The sequence below is a fragment of the Salvelinus namaycush genome, unplaced genomic scaffold (assembly GCF_016432855.1).
Source record: "Salvelinus namaycush isolate Seneca unplaced genomic scaffold, SaNama_1.0 Scaffold33, whole genome shotgun sequence".
NCBI classification, from domain to species: Eukaryota; Metazoa; Chordata; class Actinopteri; order Salmoniformes; family Salmonidae; genus Salvelinus; species Salvelinus namaycush.
Window position 1 is genome coordinate 347,209 of NW_024060230.1, and position 19,129 is coordinate 366,337.

The following is a 19,129-nucleotide window of genomic DNA, read 5'->3' on the forward strand; positions in this document are numbered from 1 at the left end:
TCCTTAACCCAAATCCAGATAACATATGTTCTGAAAGAGCTGCAAAACCTGGACCCGTACAAATCAGCTGGGTTAGACAATCTGGACCCGCTCTTTCTAAAACTATCCGCCGTCATTGTTGCAACCCCTACTCCCAGTCTGTTCAACTTCTCTTTTGTATCGTTCGAGATCCCTAAAGATTGGAAAGCTTCCGCGGTCATCCCCCTCTTCAAAGAGGGTGACACTCTAGACATAAACTGTTATAGACCTATATCCATCCTGCCCTGCCTTTCTAAAGTCTTCGAAAGCCAAGTTAATAAACAGATCACTGACCATTTCGAATCCCACCGTACCTTCTCCGCTGTGCAATCCGGTTTCCGAGCTGGTCATGGGTGCACCTCAGCCACGTTCAAGGTACTAAACAATATCATAACCCCCATCGATAAAAGACAGTACTGTGCAACCGTCTTCATCGACCTGGCCAAGGCTTTCGACTCTGTCAATCCCCGTATTCTTATAGGCAGACTCAATAGCCTTGGGTTCTCAAATGACAGCCTCGCCTGGTTCACCAACTACTTCGCAGACAGAGTTCAGTGTGTCAAATCGGATGGCCTGTTGTCCGGACCTCTGGCAGTCTCTATGGGGGTACCACAGGGTTCAATTGTCGGGCCGACCCTTTCCTCTGTATATATCAACGATGTCGCTCTTGCTGCGGGTGATTCCCTGATCCATTCCCTGATCCATTCCCTGATCCAAGGCTGCAGGCCCAGACGGCATCCCCAGCCGCGTCCTCAGAGCATGCGCAGACCAGCTGGCTGGTGTGTTTACGGACATATTCAATCAATCCTTATCCCAGTCTGCTGTTCCCACATGCTTCAAGAGGGCCACCATTGTTCCTGTTCCCAAGAAAGCTAAGGTAACTGAGCTAAACGACTACCGCCCCATAGCACTCACTTCCGTCATCATGAAGTGCTTTGAGAGACTAGTCAAGGACCATATCACCTCCACCCTACCTGACACCTTAGATCCACTCCAATTTGCTTACCGCCCCAATAGGTCCACAGACGACGCAATCGCAACCACACTGCACACTGCCCTAACCCATCTGGACAGGAGGAATACCTATGTGAGAATGCTGTTCATCGACTACAGCTCAGCATTTAACACCATAGTACCCTCCAAACTCGTCATCAAGCTCGAGACCCTGGGTCTCGACCCCGCCCTGTGCAACTGGGTACTGGACTTCCTGACGGGCCGCCCCCAGGTGGTGAGGGTAGGTAACAACATCTCCACCCCTCTGATCCTCAACACTGGGGCCCCACAAGGGTGCGTTCTGAGCCCTCTCCTGTACTCCCTGTTCACCCACGACTGCGTGGCCATGCACGCCTCCAACTCAATCATCAAGTTTGCTGACGACACTACAGTGGTAGGCTTGATTATCAACAACGACGAGACGGCCTACAGGGAGGAGGTGAGGGCCCTCGGAGTGTGGTGTCAGGAAAAACACCTCACACTCAACGTCAACAAAACAAAGGAGATGATTGTGGACTTCAGGAAACAGCAGAGGGAGCACCCCCCTATCCACATCGACGGGACAGTAGTGGAGAGGGTAGTAAGTTTTAAGTTCCTCGACGTACACATCACGGACAAACTGAATTGGTCCACCCACACAGACAGTGTTTTGAAAAAGGCGCAGCAGCGCCTCTTCAACCTCAGGAGGCTGAAGAAATTTGGCTTGTCACCAAAAGCACTCACAAACTTCTACAGATGCACAATCGAGAGCATCCTGTCGGGCTGTATCACCGCCTGGTACGGCAACTGCTCCGCCCACAACCGTAAGGCTCTCCAGAGGGTAGTGAGGTCTGAACAACGCATCACTGGGGGCAAACTACCTGCCCTCCAGGACACCTACACCACCCGATGTCACAGGAAGGCCGTAAAGATCATCAAGGACAACAACCACCCGAGCCACTGCCTGTTCACCCCGCTATCATCCAGAAGGCGAGGTCAGTACAGGTGCATCAAAGCAGGGACCGAAAGACTGAAAAACAGCTTCTATCTCAAGGCCATCGGACTGTTAAACAGCCACCACTAACATCGAGTGGCTGCTGCCAACATACTGACTCAACTCCAGCTCACTTTAATAATGGAAATTGATGAAAATTGATCAACAATGTATCACTAGCCACTTTAAACAATGCCACTTAATATAATGTATATGTATATACTGTACTCTATATCATCTACTGCATCTTGCCATCTTTATGTAATACATGTATCACTAGCCACTTTAAACTATGCAATTTTATGTTTACATACCCTACATTACTCATCTCATATGTATATACTGTACTCGATACCATCTACTGCATCTTACCTATGCCGTTCTGTACCATCACTCATTCATATATCTTTATGTACATATTATTTATCCCTTTACACTTGTGTGTATAAGGTAGTAGTTGTGGAATTGTTAGGTTAGATTACTTGTTGGTTATTACTGCACTGTCGGAACTAGAAGCACAAGCATTTCGCTACACTCGCATTAACATCTGCTAACCATGTGTATGTGACAAATAAAATTTGACTTGAATCTCCATACACACCGGCTGTCCCTCTAGCGAGGGGGAGACATAGTAGCCGTGCTGCCGGCAGGAAAAAGTTTCAGTGTGACTTCCTGGTCTGATGAGTCACTCACCTCAGTGTTCTCTTACTCAACAGTGTGAACATGTCTATTTGTCTTTTGTTGGAAATGTCTGTTTCTTGTTTTCAGTTTTTACTTTTTTTCCCGTTCTCTTTGTTTCTGGAGGCTTGTTCGATGTGGCCCCTTTTTACCACAGGCTGGACAATCCATGTCCTTCCATCAACACGTAGAAACCTGACGTCCCTTTTTACCACAGGCTGGACAATCCATGTCCTTACATCAACATGTAGAAACCTGATGTCCCTTTTTACCACAGGCTGGACAATCCATGTCCTTACATCAACATGTAGAAACCTGACGTCCCTTTTTACCACAGGCTGGACAATCCATGTCCTTACATCAACATGTAGAAACCTGACGTCCCTTTTTACCACAGGCTGGACAATTCATGTCCTTACACCAACATGTAGAAACCTGACGTCCCTTTTTACCACAGGCCGGACAATCCATGTCCTTACATCAACATGTAGAAACCTGACGTCCCTTTTTACCACAGGCTGGACAATCCATGTCCTTACATCAGCATGTAGAAGCCTGACGTCCCACCTTGCCACAGTGGAAGCATGTGACTTGATTTCCCGGTCTCTGATTTTCAGTTGAAACTCTGTGCACTTTTCCTTTTTTGTGATCAACTTTTTATTTATTTTAAAGGAACACAGACAAGAACAAATAGCAGCAGGAATGGTTATACAGCTTGAGACACAATAGTGTTAAAATATATATCAGAACAAATAGCAGCAGGAATGGTTATACAGCTGGAGACACAATAGTGTTAAAATATATATCAGAACAAATAGCAGCAGGAATGGTTATACAGCTAGAGACAATCTATATGGGGTGGGGAGTTGAACCAGCTATGACTGAGCAATCTTGGTATCAGGTATATAAGGATAAGGAACAGCATGGTCTGTAGGCTCTCAGCCCAACAGTCAAGACTGTTTGAGGAAATAAAAAAGTATCTCTCACCTGAATAGAATATTCCACCACACAACCCAACTCCAACACCTCCTGGGACCACCCCAACACACCCTCCAACCCCTCCTGGGACCACCCCAACACACCCTCCAACACCTCCTAGGACCACCCCAACCCACCCTCCAACCCCTCCTGAGACCACCCCACCCCACCCTCCAACCCCTCCTAGGACCACCCCAACCCACCCTCCAACCCCTCCTAGGACCACCCCAACCCACCCTCCATCCCCTCCTGGACCACCCCAACCCACCCTCCATCCCCTCCTGGGACCACCCCAACACACCCTCCAACACCTCCTGGGACCAGCCCAACCCACCCTCCAACACCTCCTGGGACCACCCCAACACACCCTCCAACCCCTCCTGGGACCACCCCAACACACCCTCCAACCCCTCCTGGGACCACCCCAACACACCCTCCAACCCCTCCTGTCCAGTGTGTCCAGTGTTTCCAGTGTGTCCAGTGTGTCCAGTGTTTCCAGTGTGTGTGTTGTTGTGGATATATAAAAATGAGGATCTGCTGGAGTCAAACCAAGATTCTTTATTTCTGACCTCAGAATACAAAGTGTAGACAGCCTGAATTCCGAAGCATTGGTTGATCAGCACATATCTTTCTAGTTCCTATTCTTGGGCGGAACTCTCTATTCCCTTTTTATCTATACAAGGACACAGGAGCAAACTGATTTATGCACAGAATTATACTCAGAAGAACAGGAGATTATAATAGGACAGTTTCACAAGGTTAGTCACATGCTCAGTTATGTGGACAAATACAATTAAAATGTTCATTTACAGAGAGTGTGTGTTGTGTTGTGTGTGTGTGTGTGTGTGTGTGTCTAGTGTGTATGTGTGTCCAATGTGTGTGTGTGTGTGTGTGTCCAGTGTGTGTGTGTGTCCAGTGTGTGTGTGTGTGTGTGTGTGTGTGTGTCCAGCGAGCAGTTGCCATACCAGGCAGTGATGCAACCAGTCGTGATGCTCTCAATGGTGCAGCTGTAGAACCTTTTGAGGATCTGAGGACCCATGCCAAATCTTTCAGTCTCCTGAAGGGGAATAGGTTTTGTCGTGCCCTCTTCACGACTGTCTTGGTGTGCTTGGACCATGCTAGTTTGTTGGTGATGTGGACACCAAGGAACTTGAAGCTCTCAACCTGCTCCACCACAGCCCCGTCGATGAGAATGGAGGCGTGCTCGGTCCTCTTTTTCCTGTAGTTCACAATCATCTCCTTTGTCTTGATCACGTGGAGGGAGAGATTGTTATCCTGGCACCACACGCCCAGGTCATTGACCTCCTCCCTATAGGCTGTCTTGTCATTGTCGGTGATCAGGCCAACCACTGTTGTGTCACCGGAAAACTTATTGATGGTGTTGGAGTCGTGCCTGGCTATGCAGTCATGAGTGAACAGGGAGTACAGGAGGGGACCGAGCACGCACCCCTGAGGGACCCCTGTGTTGAGGATCAGCATGGCAGATGTGTTGTTACCTACCCTTACCGCCTGGTGGCAGCCCATCAGGAAGTCCAGGACCCAGTTGCAGAGGGAGGTGTTTAGTCCCAGGGTCCTTAGCTTAGTGATGAGCTTTGAGGGCACTATGGTGTTGAACGCTGAGCTGTAGTCAAATAGCAATCTCACATAGGTGTTCCTTTTGTCCAGTTGGGAAAGGGCAGTGTGGAGTGCAATAGAGATTGTATCATCTGTGGATCTGTTGGTGCGGTATGCAAATGAGGGTGGGTCTAGGGTTTCTGGGATAATGGTGTTGATGTGAGCCATGACCAGCCTTTTAAAGCACTTTATGGCTACAGACGTGAGTGCTATGGGTCGGTAGTCATTTATGCAGATTACCTTATCGTTCTTGGGCACAGGCGCTATGGTGGTCCGCTTAAAACAGGTTGGTATTACAGACTCAGACAAGGAGAGGTTGAAAATGTCAGTGAAGACACCTTCCAGTTGATCAGCACATGCTCACAGTACACGTCCTGGTAATCCTTCTGGCTCTGCGGCCTTGTGAATGTTGACCTGTTTAAAGGTCTTACTCACATCGGCTGTGGAGAGCGTGATAACAGTCTTTCAGAACAGCTGGTTCTCTCATGCATGTTTCAGTGTTTTTTGCCTCGAAGCGAGCATAGAAGTAGCTTAGCTCGTCTGGTAGGCACTGGGAAGCTCTCGGCTGTGCTTTCTTTGTAGTCTGTAATGGTTTTCAAACCCTGTCACATCCGATGAGTGTCAGAGCCGGTGTAGTACGATTCGATCTTAGTCCTGTATTGACCCTTCTCCTGTTTGATGCTTTGCCTGTTTGATGGTTTGTTGGAGGGCATAGCGGGATTTCTTATAAGCTACCAAGTCCCGCTCCTTGAAAGCAGCAGCTCTAGCCTTTAGCTCAGTGTGGATGTTGCCTGTAATCCATGGCTTCTGGTTGGGGTATGTACGTATGGTCACTGTGAGGATGACATCATCGATGCACTTATTGATGAAGCCAATGACTGATGTGGTGTACTCCTCAATGCCATCGGAGCAATCCCGGAACAGATTCCAGTCTGTGCTAGATAAACAGTCCTGTAGCTTAGCATCTGCTTCATCTGACCATATATATATCTAGTCACTGGTGCTTCCTGCTTACATTTTTGCTTGTAAGCAGGAATCAGGAGGATAGAATAATGATCAGATTTGCCAAATGGAGGATGAGGCAGAGCTTTGTTTGTGTCTCTGTGTGTGGAGTAAAGGTGGCCCAGAGTTTTTGTCCTCTGGTTGCACATTTAACATGCTGATAGAAATTTGGTCAAATAGATTTAAGTTTCCCTGCATTAAAGTCTCCGGTTACTAGGAGCGCCACCTCTGGGTGAGCATTTTCTTGTTTGCTTATGGCGGAATACAGCTCATTCAATGCTGTCTTAGAGCCAGCCTCTGACTGTTGTGGTATGTAAACAACTACGAAAAATACAGATAAACTCTCGAGATAGATAGAGTATCTCATGATAAGCTGTAGACCACACTACCTCAGGCGAGCAATAAATAGCTCGAGACTTCCTTAGATATCGTGCACCAGCTGTTATTTACAAAAATACATAGTCCGCCGCCCCTTGTCTTACCAGACGCCGCTGTTCTGTCCTGCTGGTGCAGCGTATAACCAGCCAGCTGTATGTTGATAGTGTTGTCTTTCAGCCACGAAGCATAAAATATTACAGTTTTGAATGTCCCGTTGGTAGTTTAATCTTCCGCGTAGGTCATCTATTTTATTGTCCAACGATTGCACGTTTGCTGGCAGAATGGAGGGAAGTGCCCACCCTCCAACGACCACCCCAACACACCCTCTAACACACCCCAACACCCAGCCCGCCCTCCGGCCCCTCCTGGGACCACCCCAACACACCCCAACACCCAGCCCCTCATAGGACCACCCCAACACACCCTCTAACACACCCCAACACCCAGCCCGCCCTCCGGCCCCTCCTGGGACCACCCCAACACACCCCAACACCCAGCCCCTCATAGGACCACCCCAACACACCCTCTAACACACCCCAACACCCAGCCCACCCTCCAACCCCTCCTGGGACCACCCCAACACCCAGCCCGCCCTCCGGCCCCTTTTTCTCCGCATCCTCTTCACACAAATCACGAGGATCCGGGCCTGTTCCCGAGAAAGCAGTGTATCGTTCGCGTCGGGCTCGTCAGACTCGTTAAAGGGAAAAAAGGCTTCTGCCAGTCCGTGGTGAGTAATCCCAGTCCTGATCTCCAGAAGTTATTTTCGTTCATAAGAGACGGTAGCAGAAACATTACGTACAAAATAAGTAAAGAAATAAGTTACAAACAACGCAAACAAACTAACAAAAAAACACAATCGGTTGGAGACACGTAGAACGTCTGCCTTCTTCTCCGGCGCCATTTATGTACGAGTGTGTGTGTGTGTCCAGTGTGTGTCCAGTGTGTGTGTGTGTGTCCAGTGTGTGTGTGTGTGTCCAGTGTGTGTCCAGTGTGTGTGTGTGTGTCCAGTGTGTGTGTGTGTCCAGTGTGTGTCCAGTGTGTGTTCAGTGTGTGTTCAGTGTGTGTTCAGTGTGTGTCCAGTGTGTGTGTGTGTGTCCAGTGTGTGTGTGTGTGTGTCCAGTGTGTGTGTGTGTGTCCAGTGTGTGTCCAGTGTGTGTGTGTGTGTGTGTCCAGTGTGTGTGTGTGTGTCCAGTGTGTGTGTGTGTGTGTGTCCAGTGTGTGTCCAGTGTGTGTGTGTGTGTGTGTGTGTGTGTGTCCAGTGTGTGTCCAGTGTGTGTGTGTGTGTGTGTGTCCAGTGTGTGTCCAGTGTGTGTCCAGTGTGTGTCCAGTGTGTGTGTGTGTGTGTGTGTGTGTGTGTGTGTGTGTGTGTGTGTGTGTGTGTGTGTGTGTCCAGTGTGTGTCCAGTGTGTGTGTGTGTGTGTGTGTGTGTGTGTCCAGTGTGTGTCCAGTGTGTGTCCAGTGTGTGTCCAGTGTGTGTGTGTGTGTGTGTGTGTCCAGTGTGTGTCCAGTGTGTGTGTGTGTGTGTGTGTGTGTGTGTCTGTGTGTGTGTCCAGTATTTGTATGTGTGTCTAGTGTGTGTGTGTGTGTGTGTGTGTCCAGTGTGTGTCCAGTGTGTGTGTGTGTGTGTGTGTGTCCAGTGTGTGTGTGTGTGTGTCCAGTGTGTGTGTCAGGTATTTCTGTGTGTCCAGTGTGTGTGTGTGTCCAGTGTGTGTGTCCGGTATTTGTATGTGTGTCTAGTGTGTGTGTGTGTGTGTGTGTGTCCAGTGTGTGTCCAGTGTGTGTGTGTGTGTGTCCAGTGTGTGTGTGTGTGTGTGTGTGTCCAGTGTGTGTCCAGTGTGTGTCCAGTGTGTGTGTGTGTGTGTGTGTGTCCAGTGTGTGTGTCCGGTATTTGTATGTGTGTCTAGTGTGTGTGTGTGTGTGTCCGTTACTTGTGTGTGTGAGTCCAGTGTGTGTGTGTACAGTGTGTGTGTGTTCTCACAGGGCACAGTTTCACAGAAAGATACAGACACAGAGTTACCATGGTTATTATTTAAAGGAATAAACTGGTCCAAACTGGTTTGTGTTACTCCATGTATTTAAATGTCGTATTGTGATCAAACATAAAACACATGATTAGAGTGACACAGTGACCACCTGACACAGGGACACTGAGGAGTTAACATCATAAACCCTAAACCCTGGATAGAGGGGCTCAGTGAATGTGGTGTTGAATGTGTACAGGTGGGTCAGTGTGTCAGAGGAGACTCTGTAGAAGGACAGAGTGCCGGCTGGCCAGTCCAGATACACTCCTACTCTGTGGGAGCTGGAGGAGGGGACGTCTATGGTAGTGTGATTATTATTGTGACAGGCCTTGTAACTGTTGTCAGAGCAGACCAGACTCCAGGACTTGTCATTGTATCCAATCCCACAGTCAATACCCCCTCCTCTCCTTTTGATTCCTTTATATGTCACTCCCATAACAGCCCCTCTCCCACTCCTCTCTACCTCCCAGTAACAGCGCCCAGTCAGACCCTCTCTACATAGCACCTGTTCACAGTCCTCAAATCTATCTGGGTGAACAGGATACCGCCGCTCCTGTCTCCTACATGTCACCTTTCTGTTCTCCTCAGACAGAGAGAGGAGTCTGTTTACTGTGTTTGGGTCCAGTGTGAGATCACAGGCATCTGATGGATGAAACCAGACACAATATTAGAAATCATCATCATTCACATTAGAATGTTAACTCACTTTTCACTAATTCATTTAATGTAGATGTTTCTAGGTATCAAAAGGAGAAGTTAAGGTAACTTGAGACTTGTTGAATGATCATATGTTATACTGTATGGTAATATAAAACACACTTATTCACAATAATTACACACACACACCTTCATGCATGCATGAACACACACACACATTTCTAATGTAACACGAACATGCCACACACATACACAGACACACACATTGTCAAAGCAACTCTTTATAAATGTTGGTGTCCCTGATTTCTTCTTCTGTAGAACTACAGCTGATATTTAATATGATCAAGTAAGTAATGATGGTCTTTGACTTTGACTTAACTTGAATTAAGACTTATTCTTAGTCATATTCTTCACAGCAGTAAACACTCACATTTTCTAGGCCCAGGTTTCATTGTGTGCTCTCCACCATGTTCCACACTGTAGCGGTAAGCAGAAGAACAGACAGTCATTGAGGGATACACGTCAACCCACACACACACAACACACACAGTCAGCATATAATTTGTCCAAGTGGTGGTAAGAATGTTTGTCTTAACTAGCCTGATAACTCAAACATGTCTGATATGAACATTGACATAAATCTTCTACATACTTGAGTTTCTCCAGTCTGCAGTGTGGATCCTCCAGTCCAGCAGAGAGCAGTCTGACTCCTGAGTCTCCTGGGTGATTGTAGCTCAGGTCCAGTTCTCTCAGGTGTGAGGGGTTTGACCTCATAGCTGAGACCAGAGAAGCACAGCCTTCCTCTGTGACTAGACAGCCTGACAGTCTGCAAAGAGATCATTGCCATTTCACAAACACACTGTTAACTGACCAGACCATTTAAAAAGCAGTATCAGTCAAAAGATACACAGTGAGGTATCATATTTAGATTGTATTGAGTATTCAGTCCACACCAAACAAAATCAAATCAAAATCAAATCCAACTTTATTTGTCACATGCGCCGAATACAACAAGTGTAGACCTTGCCGTGAAATGCTTAATTACAAGCCATTAACCAACAGTGCAGTTCAAGAAGAGTTAAGAAAATATTTACCAAGTAGACTATAAAAAAAAACTAAATAAAAAATGATTAAAGGTCTATGTAATGGTCAGGTGGCCATTTGATGAATTGTTCAGCAGTCTTATGGCTTGGGGGTAGAAGCTGTTAAGGAGCCTTTTGGTCCTAGACTTGACGCTACGGTACCACTTGCCGTGCGATAGCAGAGAAAACAGTCTATGACGAGGGTGACTGGAGTCTCTGACAATTTTATGGGCTTTCCTCTGACACCGCCTATTATATAGGTCCTGGGTGGCAGGAAGCTTGGCCCCAGTGATGTACTGGGCCGTACACTCTACCCTCTGTAGAGCCTTGTGGTCAGATGCCGAGCAGTTGCCATAGCAGGCGGTAATGCAACCGGTAAGGATGCTCTCGATGGTGCAGCTGTAGATCTTTTTGAGGATCGGGGGACCCATGCCAAATCTTTTCAGTCTCCTGAGGGGGAAAAGGTTTTGTTGTGCCCTCTTCATGACTGTCTTGGTGTGTTTGGACCATGAGTTCGTTGTTGATGTGGACACCATGGAACTTGAAACTCTCAACCCGCTCCACTACAGCCCCGTTGATGTTAACCCATCCTTGACTTCGGCGATGTCATTTACAAAATAGCCTCCAACACTCTACTCATCAAACTGGAAGTAGTCTATCACAGTGCCATCCGTTTTGTCACCACAGCCCCATATACTACCCACCACTGCGACCTGTATGCTCTCGTTGGCTGGCTCTCACTACATATTCGTTGCCAAACCCACTGGTCACCATAGCAACACCCACCCATAGCACACACTCCAGCAGGTATATTTCACTGGTCATCCCCAAAGCCAACACCTCCTTTGGCCGCCTTTCCTTCCAGTTCTCTGCTGCCAATGACTGGAACGAATTGCAAAAATCACTGAAGCTGGAGTCTTATATCTCCCTCTCTAACTTTAAGCATCACCTGTCAGAGCAGCTCACAGATCACTGTACCTGTACATAGCCAATCTATAAATAGCACACCCGACTACCTCATCCCCATATTTTTAGTTCCCCTCTTGCTCTTTTGCACCCCAGTATCTCTACTTGCACATTCATCATCTGCACATCTATCACTCCAGTGTTAATGCTAAATTGTAATTATTTCACCTCTATGGCCTATTTATTGCCTTACCTCCCTACTCTTCTACATTTGCAGACACTGTACATAGATTATTCTATTGTGTTATTGACTGTACGTTTGTTTATGTGTAACTCTGTGTTGTTGTTTGTGTCACACTGCTTTGCTTTATCTTGGCCAGGTCGCAGTTGTAAATGAGAACTTGTTCTCAACCAGCCTACCTGGTTAAATAAAGGTGAAATAAAAAAATATATAAAAAAATAAAAATAATGGGGGCCTCTTCGGCCCTCCTTTTCCTGAAGTCCAAGATCAGCTCCTTTGTCTTGCCCACATTGAGGGAGAGGTTGTTGACCTGGCACCACACTGCCAGTTTTCTGACCTCCTCCCTATGGGCTGTCTCATCATTGTCTATGATCAGGCCTACTACTTATGTGTCGTCAGCAAACTTAATGATGGTGTTGGAATCGTGTTTGGCCACGCAGTCGTGGGTGACCAAGTACACACCCCCGAGGGGCCCCAGTGTTGAGGATCAGCATGGCAGACGTGTTGTTGCCTACCCATACCCCCCGGGGGCGGCTCGTCAGGACGTCCAGGATCCAGTGGCAGAGGGAGGTATTTAGTCCCGGGGTCCTTAGCTTGGTGATGAGCATCATGGGCACTATGGTGTTGAACGCTGAGCTGTAGTCAATGAACAGCATTCTCACATAGGTGTTCCTTTTGTCCAGGTGGGAAAGGGCAGTGTGGAGCACAATTGAGATTCTGTCATCTGTGGATCTGTTGAGGTTGCATGCAAATTGGAGTGGGTCTAGGCTATCCGGGAGGATGCTGTTGATGTGAAACTTGACCAGCCTTTGAAAGCACTTCATGGCTACCGACGTGAGTGCTACGGGTCGGTAAACATTTTAGGCAGGTTACCTACGCTTCCTTGGGCACAAGCTATGATGGTCTGCTTAAAACATGTAGGCATTACAGACTCAGTCAGGGAGAGGTTGAACATGTCAGTGAAGACACTTGCCAGTTGGTCTCCACATGCTTTGAATACACGTCCTTTTAATCCATCTGGTCCGTGGCTTTGTGAATGTTTAAAGGTCTTGCTCACATCGGCAACTGAGAGCGTTATCACACAGTCATCCAGAACAGCTGGTGCTCTCGTGCATGCTCCAGTGTTGCTTGCCTCGAAGCGAACATAAAAGGTATTTAGCTCGTCTGGTAGGCTTGCGTCACTGGGCAGCTCACTGGGCAACCCCCTTTGTAGTCCGTAATAGTTTTCAAGCCCTGCCACATGACGAGGGTCAGAGCCAGTGTAGTAGGATTCAATCTTAATCCTGTTGTCACACCCTGACCTTAGAAATCCTTTATTCTCTATTTTGGTTAGGTCGGGGTGTGACTATGGTGGGCATTCTAGTTTCTTTATTTCTAGGTTGGCTTGGTATGGTTCCCAATCAGAGGCAGCTGTCTATCGTTGTCTCTGATTTGGGATCATATTTAGGCAGCTTTTTCCCACCTGTTTGTTGTGGGATCTTGTTTTTGTATTGTGTGCCTCCAGTGCGCCTCCACGGCCCAGTACGTCTTGTGCCGGTTCTACGCACTGTGTCTCCAGTGCGCCTCCACAGCCCAGTGCGTCCTGTGCTAGCCCCCCGCACTTGCCGTGCGAAGGTTGTCATCTGTCCAGGACACATTGTGCCAGCTCTACGCTCCAGACCTCCAGCGACGGTCTGCAGTCCGGAGCCTCCAGCAACGGTCTGCAGTCCGGAGCCTCCAGCGACGGTTCCTAGTCCGGAGCCTCCAGCGAAGGTTCCCAGTCCGGAGCTACCAGCGACGGTTCCCAGTCTGGAGCCTCCTGCGAGGATTCCCAGTCCGGAGTCCCCGGCGACAATCCACGGTCCGGAGTCCCCGGCGACGATCCACGGTCCAGAGCTTCTGGCGACGATCCACGGTCCGGTTCCTCTGGCGACGATCCACGGTCCGGTTCCTCCGGCGACGATCCATGGGTAAAAATTTGGTAAAACTGATTTAATTTTGCCTGCATTAAAGTCCCCGGCCACTAGGAGCGCAGCTTCTGGATGAACATGTTCTTGTTTGCTTACGGCCTTATAGAGTTGGTTGAGTGCGGTCTTAGTGCCAGCATTGGTCTGTGGTGGTAAGTAGATGGCTATGAATAATATAGATGACAACTTGGTAGATAGTGTGGTCTACAGCTTATCATAAGGTACTCTACTTCAGGTGAGCAATACCTCGAGACTTCTTTAATATTAGACATTACGCACCAGTTGTTATTGACGAAAAGACACACACCCCCACCCCTTGTCTTACCAGACGTAGCTTCTCCATTCTGCCGGTGCATTAAAAATCCCACCAGCTCGATATTATCCGTGTCGTCGTTCACCCACGACTCGGTGAAACATGAGATATTACAGTTCTTAATGTCCCGTTGGTAGGATAATCGTAATCGTAGGTCATCAATTTTATTTTCCAATGATTGCATGTTAGCAAGTAGAATGGATGGCAGTGGGAGTTTAATTGCTCGCCTACGGATTCTCAGAAGGCAGCTCAATCTGCGTTCTCTTTTCCTCCGTCTTTTCTTCATGCAAATTACGGGGATTTGGGCCTGTTCCCGAGAGAGCAGTATATCCTACTCGTTAAAGGAAAAAGCATCCTCCAGTTCGTGGTGAGTAATCACAGTTCTGATGTCCAGAAGTTATTTTCGGTCATAAGAGACGGTAGCAGCAACATTATGTACAAAATAAGTTTAAAAAAATATGTTACAAACAACGCAAAAAACAAATATAATAACACAATTGATTAGGAAGTAAGACGTCAGCCATCTTCTTCGGCGCCATCTTTTGACAGTGAAGCTAACATTTAAATGTGGTTCTATACTATATCATTTTCAATTTGAGATCAAATGTTTCATATAAGGTAACAGTATATAATGTCACCTTTTATTTGAGGGTATTTTCATACATATCCGTTTCACCATTTAGAAAAATAAACACACTTTATGTATCTAGTCCCCCTATTTGAACAAGTCAAAGTATTCTGACCAATTCACTTATTGTGTATTAAAGTTGTCAAAAGTTTAGTAATTGGTCCCATATTTTTTTAATGTAATGAATACATCAAGCTTGTGACTTCCATGATTAAAGAAAAATCAATAATGAATCACTAATATTAAAGAGTGAGAGAGTTACAGAAGCTACAACAAAACATACTAACCTCTCACCATTAACCTCAAATAAAAGGTGGCATTCTGTACTGTAGCCTAATATGAAACATTTTATCTCAAATCCAAAATGCTGGAGCATAGTGCCAAATTATACTGTAAGATTCACTGTCAAAACACATATGGTGTGGACTATGTGTGCTTGGTAAACACATGTGGATCTGGTGAACAGTTATCACTTGTTGACCAACTACAGGAATACTGACCTCAGAGTCTCCAGTTTACAGTGGGGATTCCCCAGTCCATCAGAAAGCAGCTTCACTCCTGAATCCTTCAGGTCATTGTTACTCAGATCCAGCTCTCTGAGGTGTGAGGGGTTTGACCTCAGAGCTGAGACCAGAGAATCACAGCCTTTGTTCGTGACTCCACAGCCTGACAGCCTGATAAAAGATATCATCATCATTTCTCAAACTCACTGTTAATTTAACACCAGCAGTGTAGAAGGACAATGGCAGATGCAATTGGTTCATTCTCTCAAACAACATATAGATTCATCTTCTGTCTCCTAGAATTGTAAGGTCCTATTGTTATACTGTGAACAGCAATGCACTGATTCAATATGTTATGCAATAATATATATCTTTCTCTAAACTGAATATTTCTTCCTGATGATTAGTACTTAAATGTTGTTTTATGTACTTACAGAGCAGCTCTGGAGGCTTTGACCACGGGCAGCAGCCTCAGAAGACCTTCCTCTGATCTGGAGTATTTCTTCAGGTCAAACACATCCAGCTCCTTTTCTGAAGTCAGCAACACAAAGACCAGAGCTGACCACTGTGCAGGTGAGAGTTCTTCACTGGAGACACTTCCTGATCTCAGGTAGCTTTGGATCTCCTCCACTAGAGAATGGTCATTCAGTTCATTCAGACAGTGGAACAGATTGATGCACTTCTCTGGAGAGGGATTCTCCCTGATCTTCTCCTTGATATACTTGACTGTTTCTTCATGACTCTGTGAGCTGCTTCTTGTCTTTGTCAGAAGACCTCGTAAGTGCTTCTGATTGGACTCCAGTGAGAGGCCCAGAAGGAAGCGGAGGAAAAGGTCCAGGTTTCCCATCTCACTTTGTAAGGCTTTATCCACAGCACTCTTGTAGACAGTGACTTTACTTTTGATCCTCACATAAAAGTTCATGAACGTTGATTGTGGTTTGGCCATTAGATTCTCATTGTTGTTGATGAATGAGAGGAACACATATACAGCAGCCAGAAACTCCTGAATGCTCAGATGCACGAAGCAGTACACCTTGTCCTGGTACAGCCCACATTCCTCTTTAAAGATCTGTGTGCACAATCCTGAGTACACGGAGGCTTCATTTACATCAATTCCAGCCTCTTTCAGGTCTTCTTCATAGAAAATCAGATTGCCTTTCACAAGCTGTTGAAAAGCCAGTTTTCCCAGTGACAGAATGCTCTCTTTATTCCAGTGTGGACCTGTCTTTTCTTTCCCAAGATACTTTTCATTCTTCTGTTCGGTATGAAACACCACAAGGTGAATGTACATCTCAGTCAGAGTCTTGGGCATCTCTTCTTTCTTATGTTTCAGCATGGGTTCAAGGACTATTGCAGAAATCCAACAGAAGACTGGAATGTGGCACATGATGTGGAGGCTCCTTGATGTCTTTATGTGTGAGATGATTCTGCTGGCCAGGTCCTCATCACTGAATCTCTTCCTGAAATACTCCTCCTTCTGTGGGTCATTGAACCCTCGTACCTCTGTCACCTGGTCAACACACCCTGAAGGGATCTTATTGGCTGCTGCAGGTCGGGTAGTTATCCAAAGGAGAGCAGAGGGAAGCAGATTTCCCTTGATGAGATTTGTCAGCAGAACATCCACTGAGGTTGACTCTGTGACGTCACAACAGATCTTGTTCTTCTGGAAGTCGAGGGGCAGTCGGCACTCATCCAGACCATCAAAGATGAACAGAACTTTGTACTTGTCATAGTTGGAGATCCTTGAATCTTTGGTTTCCATTGAGAAGTGATTGAGAAGTTCAATCAAAGTGTGTTTTTTCTCTTTCATCAAATTCAGCTCCCGAAAAGGGAATGAAAATACAAATTGAACATCCTGATTTGCTTTTCCTTCAGCCCAGTCCAGAATGAACTTCTGCACAGAGACTGTTTTTCCAATGCCAGCGACTCCCTTTGTCAGCACAGTTCTGATACGTTTGTCTTGTCCAGTTAAGGGTTTGAAGATGTCGTTACATTTGATTGGCGTCTCTGGTCTTCCTTGTTTCCTGGTTGTTGTCTCAATCTGTCTCAGCTCATGTTCATTATTGACCTCTCCTGTTCCACCCTCTGTGATGTAGAGCTCTGTGTAGATCTTATTGAGAAGTGTTGGGTTTCCTTGTTTAGCGATCCCCTCAAATACACATTGAAACTTCTTCTTTAGATTAGATTTGAGTTCACGTTGGCAAATCACAGCAAGCTCATCTGAATGAAGAAACAACACAAAGGATATTAATATTATTTAGTCTGATTTAATGCCTACAGTATTGTTAGACTGTGCTATAATGTTTAAATTGTAATAATGTATTATCTAACTGTAACTTCCTGTATAAATGTGTAAATGTTTTCATAATGAAGTGTGACTGATTCATATCATTATTGGTATTATTGATGGTATTATTAATTCACTCTTGTCTAAATATTAATCACCACAACACATCCCTGCTGGTACTGTACTTGATGAGGTCACTTGGTGTTGTGTTAAGTCTGGTACAATGAGTTCACGTTGGCAAATCACAGCAAGCTCATCTGAATGAAGAAACAACACAAAGGATATTAATATTATTTAGTCTGATTTAATGCCTACAGTATTGTTAGACTGTGCTATAATGTTTAAATTGTAATAATGTATTATCTAACTGTAACTTCCTGTATAAATGTGTAAATGTTTTCATAATGAATTACACACTGGTGTGACTGATTCATATCATTATTGGTATTATTGATGGTATTATTAATTCACTCTCTGTCTAAATGAATCACCACAACACATCCCTGCTGGTACTGTACTTGATGAGGTCACTTGGTGTTGTGTTAAGTCTGGTACAATATCATTGAGTTACACAGCTACTTTATCTGTACTTTAGCTACAGCTTTGAAATGTTTGTCATAAAACAACATTCAACATGAGGCAGACAGCTCTTACTTTTCTCCAGTGTGTCAGCAAGCTCCTTCTGGTTCATTTTCCTCAGGATGTGCAGTGTGATCTTCAGAGCCCCCTCTCTGGCACTGCTCTCCTGCTTCTCATCTTCAGCATCCACCACTTCCTCATCCTGCTTCTGACTCTCAAAGCCTTGTGGGAGTTCTGGACTCAGAATCCTCTTGAACATCTTCAGCTCGTTCTTCACAAATGTCATAATATTCTCTTCAAGCATCTGAAATAAATAAAGTAAATAAGTTAAGCAAGGGAAGAAATTGTTTCTCATTAACACATTAATGAATAATTGACAGATCAACTTTTTCTTCAGGTAAATGAAGACAAATGTACATAACAGGACCACATACACTGAATATGGAGGCCAGGTCTGTTTGACTCTGGGAAGACTGACCACTGACAATCTCTGACTCTGATCTCTCCTGTTGGTTTCTGTGGACAAAACATCCAAGGAGTGCGCACACACACACACACACACACACACACACACACACACACACACACACACACACACACACACACACACACACACACACACACACACACACACAGAATGTTGTGGTTGTTTAATATTGTTTTAGGACTATGAAAATGGAAAAAAGGATTCACCTATGGATTATTAAAACAACAAAAATAAATACAAAAATGGGAGAGTAGAAATGACTAGAGACAGTGTTGTTTAACTCACTGACCATGACCCATGAGTTCCTCTTACCTTTGTCCAGTAGAAAAGTCTCCCTCTCTAAACATTATAGGTATACCCATAGACCGGTCACTCTTCATGGACACACAGCTGGGTACAGGGGAGGCTGGTCTCTCCTGCTTGATTGGGCTTCAACACAACAGAGACAAACATTACATCTCTCATCTACTCTGAGCTCAGATGGGGAAACATAAGAGTTTCATTCCAAAACGCTATATATCCATTTTCAGAAATGTTGGTAAATTTGCTTTGATAGTTTAAACTACACTTTGAACAACAGTGTCTTGACGAGAGAGCACATGTTCTATGTCATGTGAAATTGTGCATCATTAGCTCATTGTCATGGATTTATCCAAATAAATGTCACTAGAAAACAGCTTAAACAAATGGAAATGCAGCTACTTTGCTGTTATTCTGGCTGCACTCTTTGACGTGACTGTAAGTCATCTGTAGTTGGCTAGCTAGCAAGGGATAAGAATATTGCCACCCGGCCCGTCAGGAAGTCCAGGATCCAGTTGCAGAGGGAGGTGTTTAGTCCCAGGGTC

General features: G+C 45.8%; 3 protein-coding genes across 3 annotated transcripts in view; 1 reads left to right on the forward strand and 2 right to left on the reverse strand.

The window, feature by feature from the left end:
* Window positions 1–19,129, reverse strand: part of LOC120040153 (ATP synthase subunit d, mitochondrial-like) — a 272,738-nt gene that overhangs the window by 199,427 nt on the left and 54,182 nt on the right. The gene's annotated exons all lie outside the window — the stretch shown is intronic.
* LOC120040150 overlaps window positions 1–19,129 on the forward strand; it is a 284,372-nt gene that overhangs the window by 175,130 nt on the left and 90,113 nt on the right. The window lies entirely within an intron of this gene.
* Window positions 8,747–18,092, reverse strand: LOC120040149 (NLR family CARD domain-containing protein 3-like; the record flags this gene model as incomplete). The annotated part of the gene is made up of 6 exons (XM_038985397.1): window positions 8,747–9,297; window positions 9,743–9,789; window positions 9,965–10,138; window positions 14,929–15,102; window positions 15,366–17,151; window positions 17,873–18,092. Coding segments are annotated over 6 exons (2,952 nt in total), but the record flags the coding sequence as incomplete, so codon positions are not given.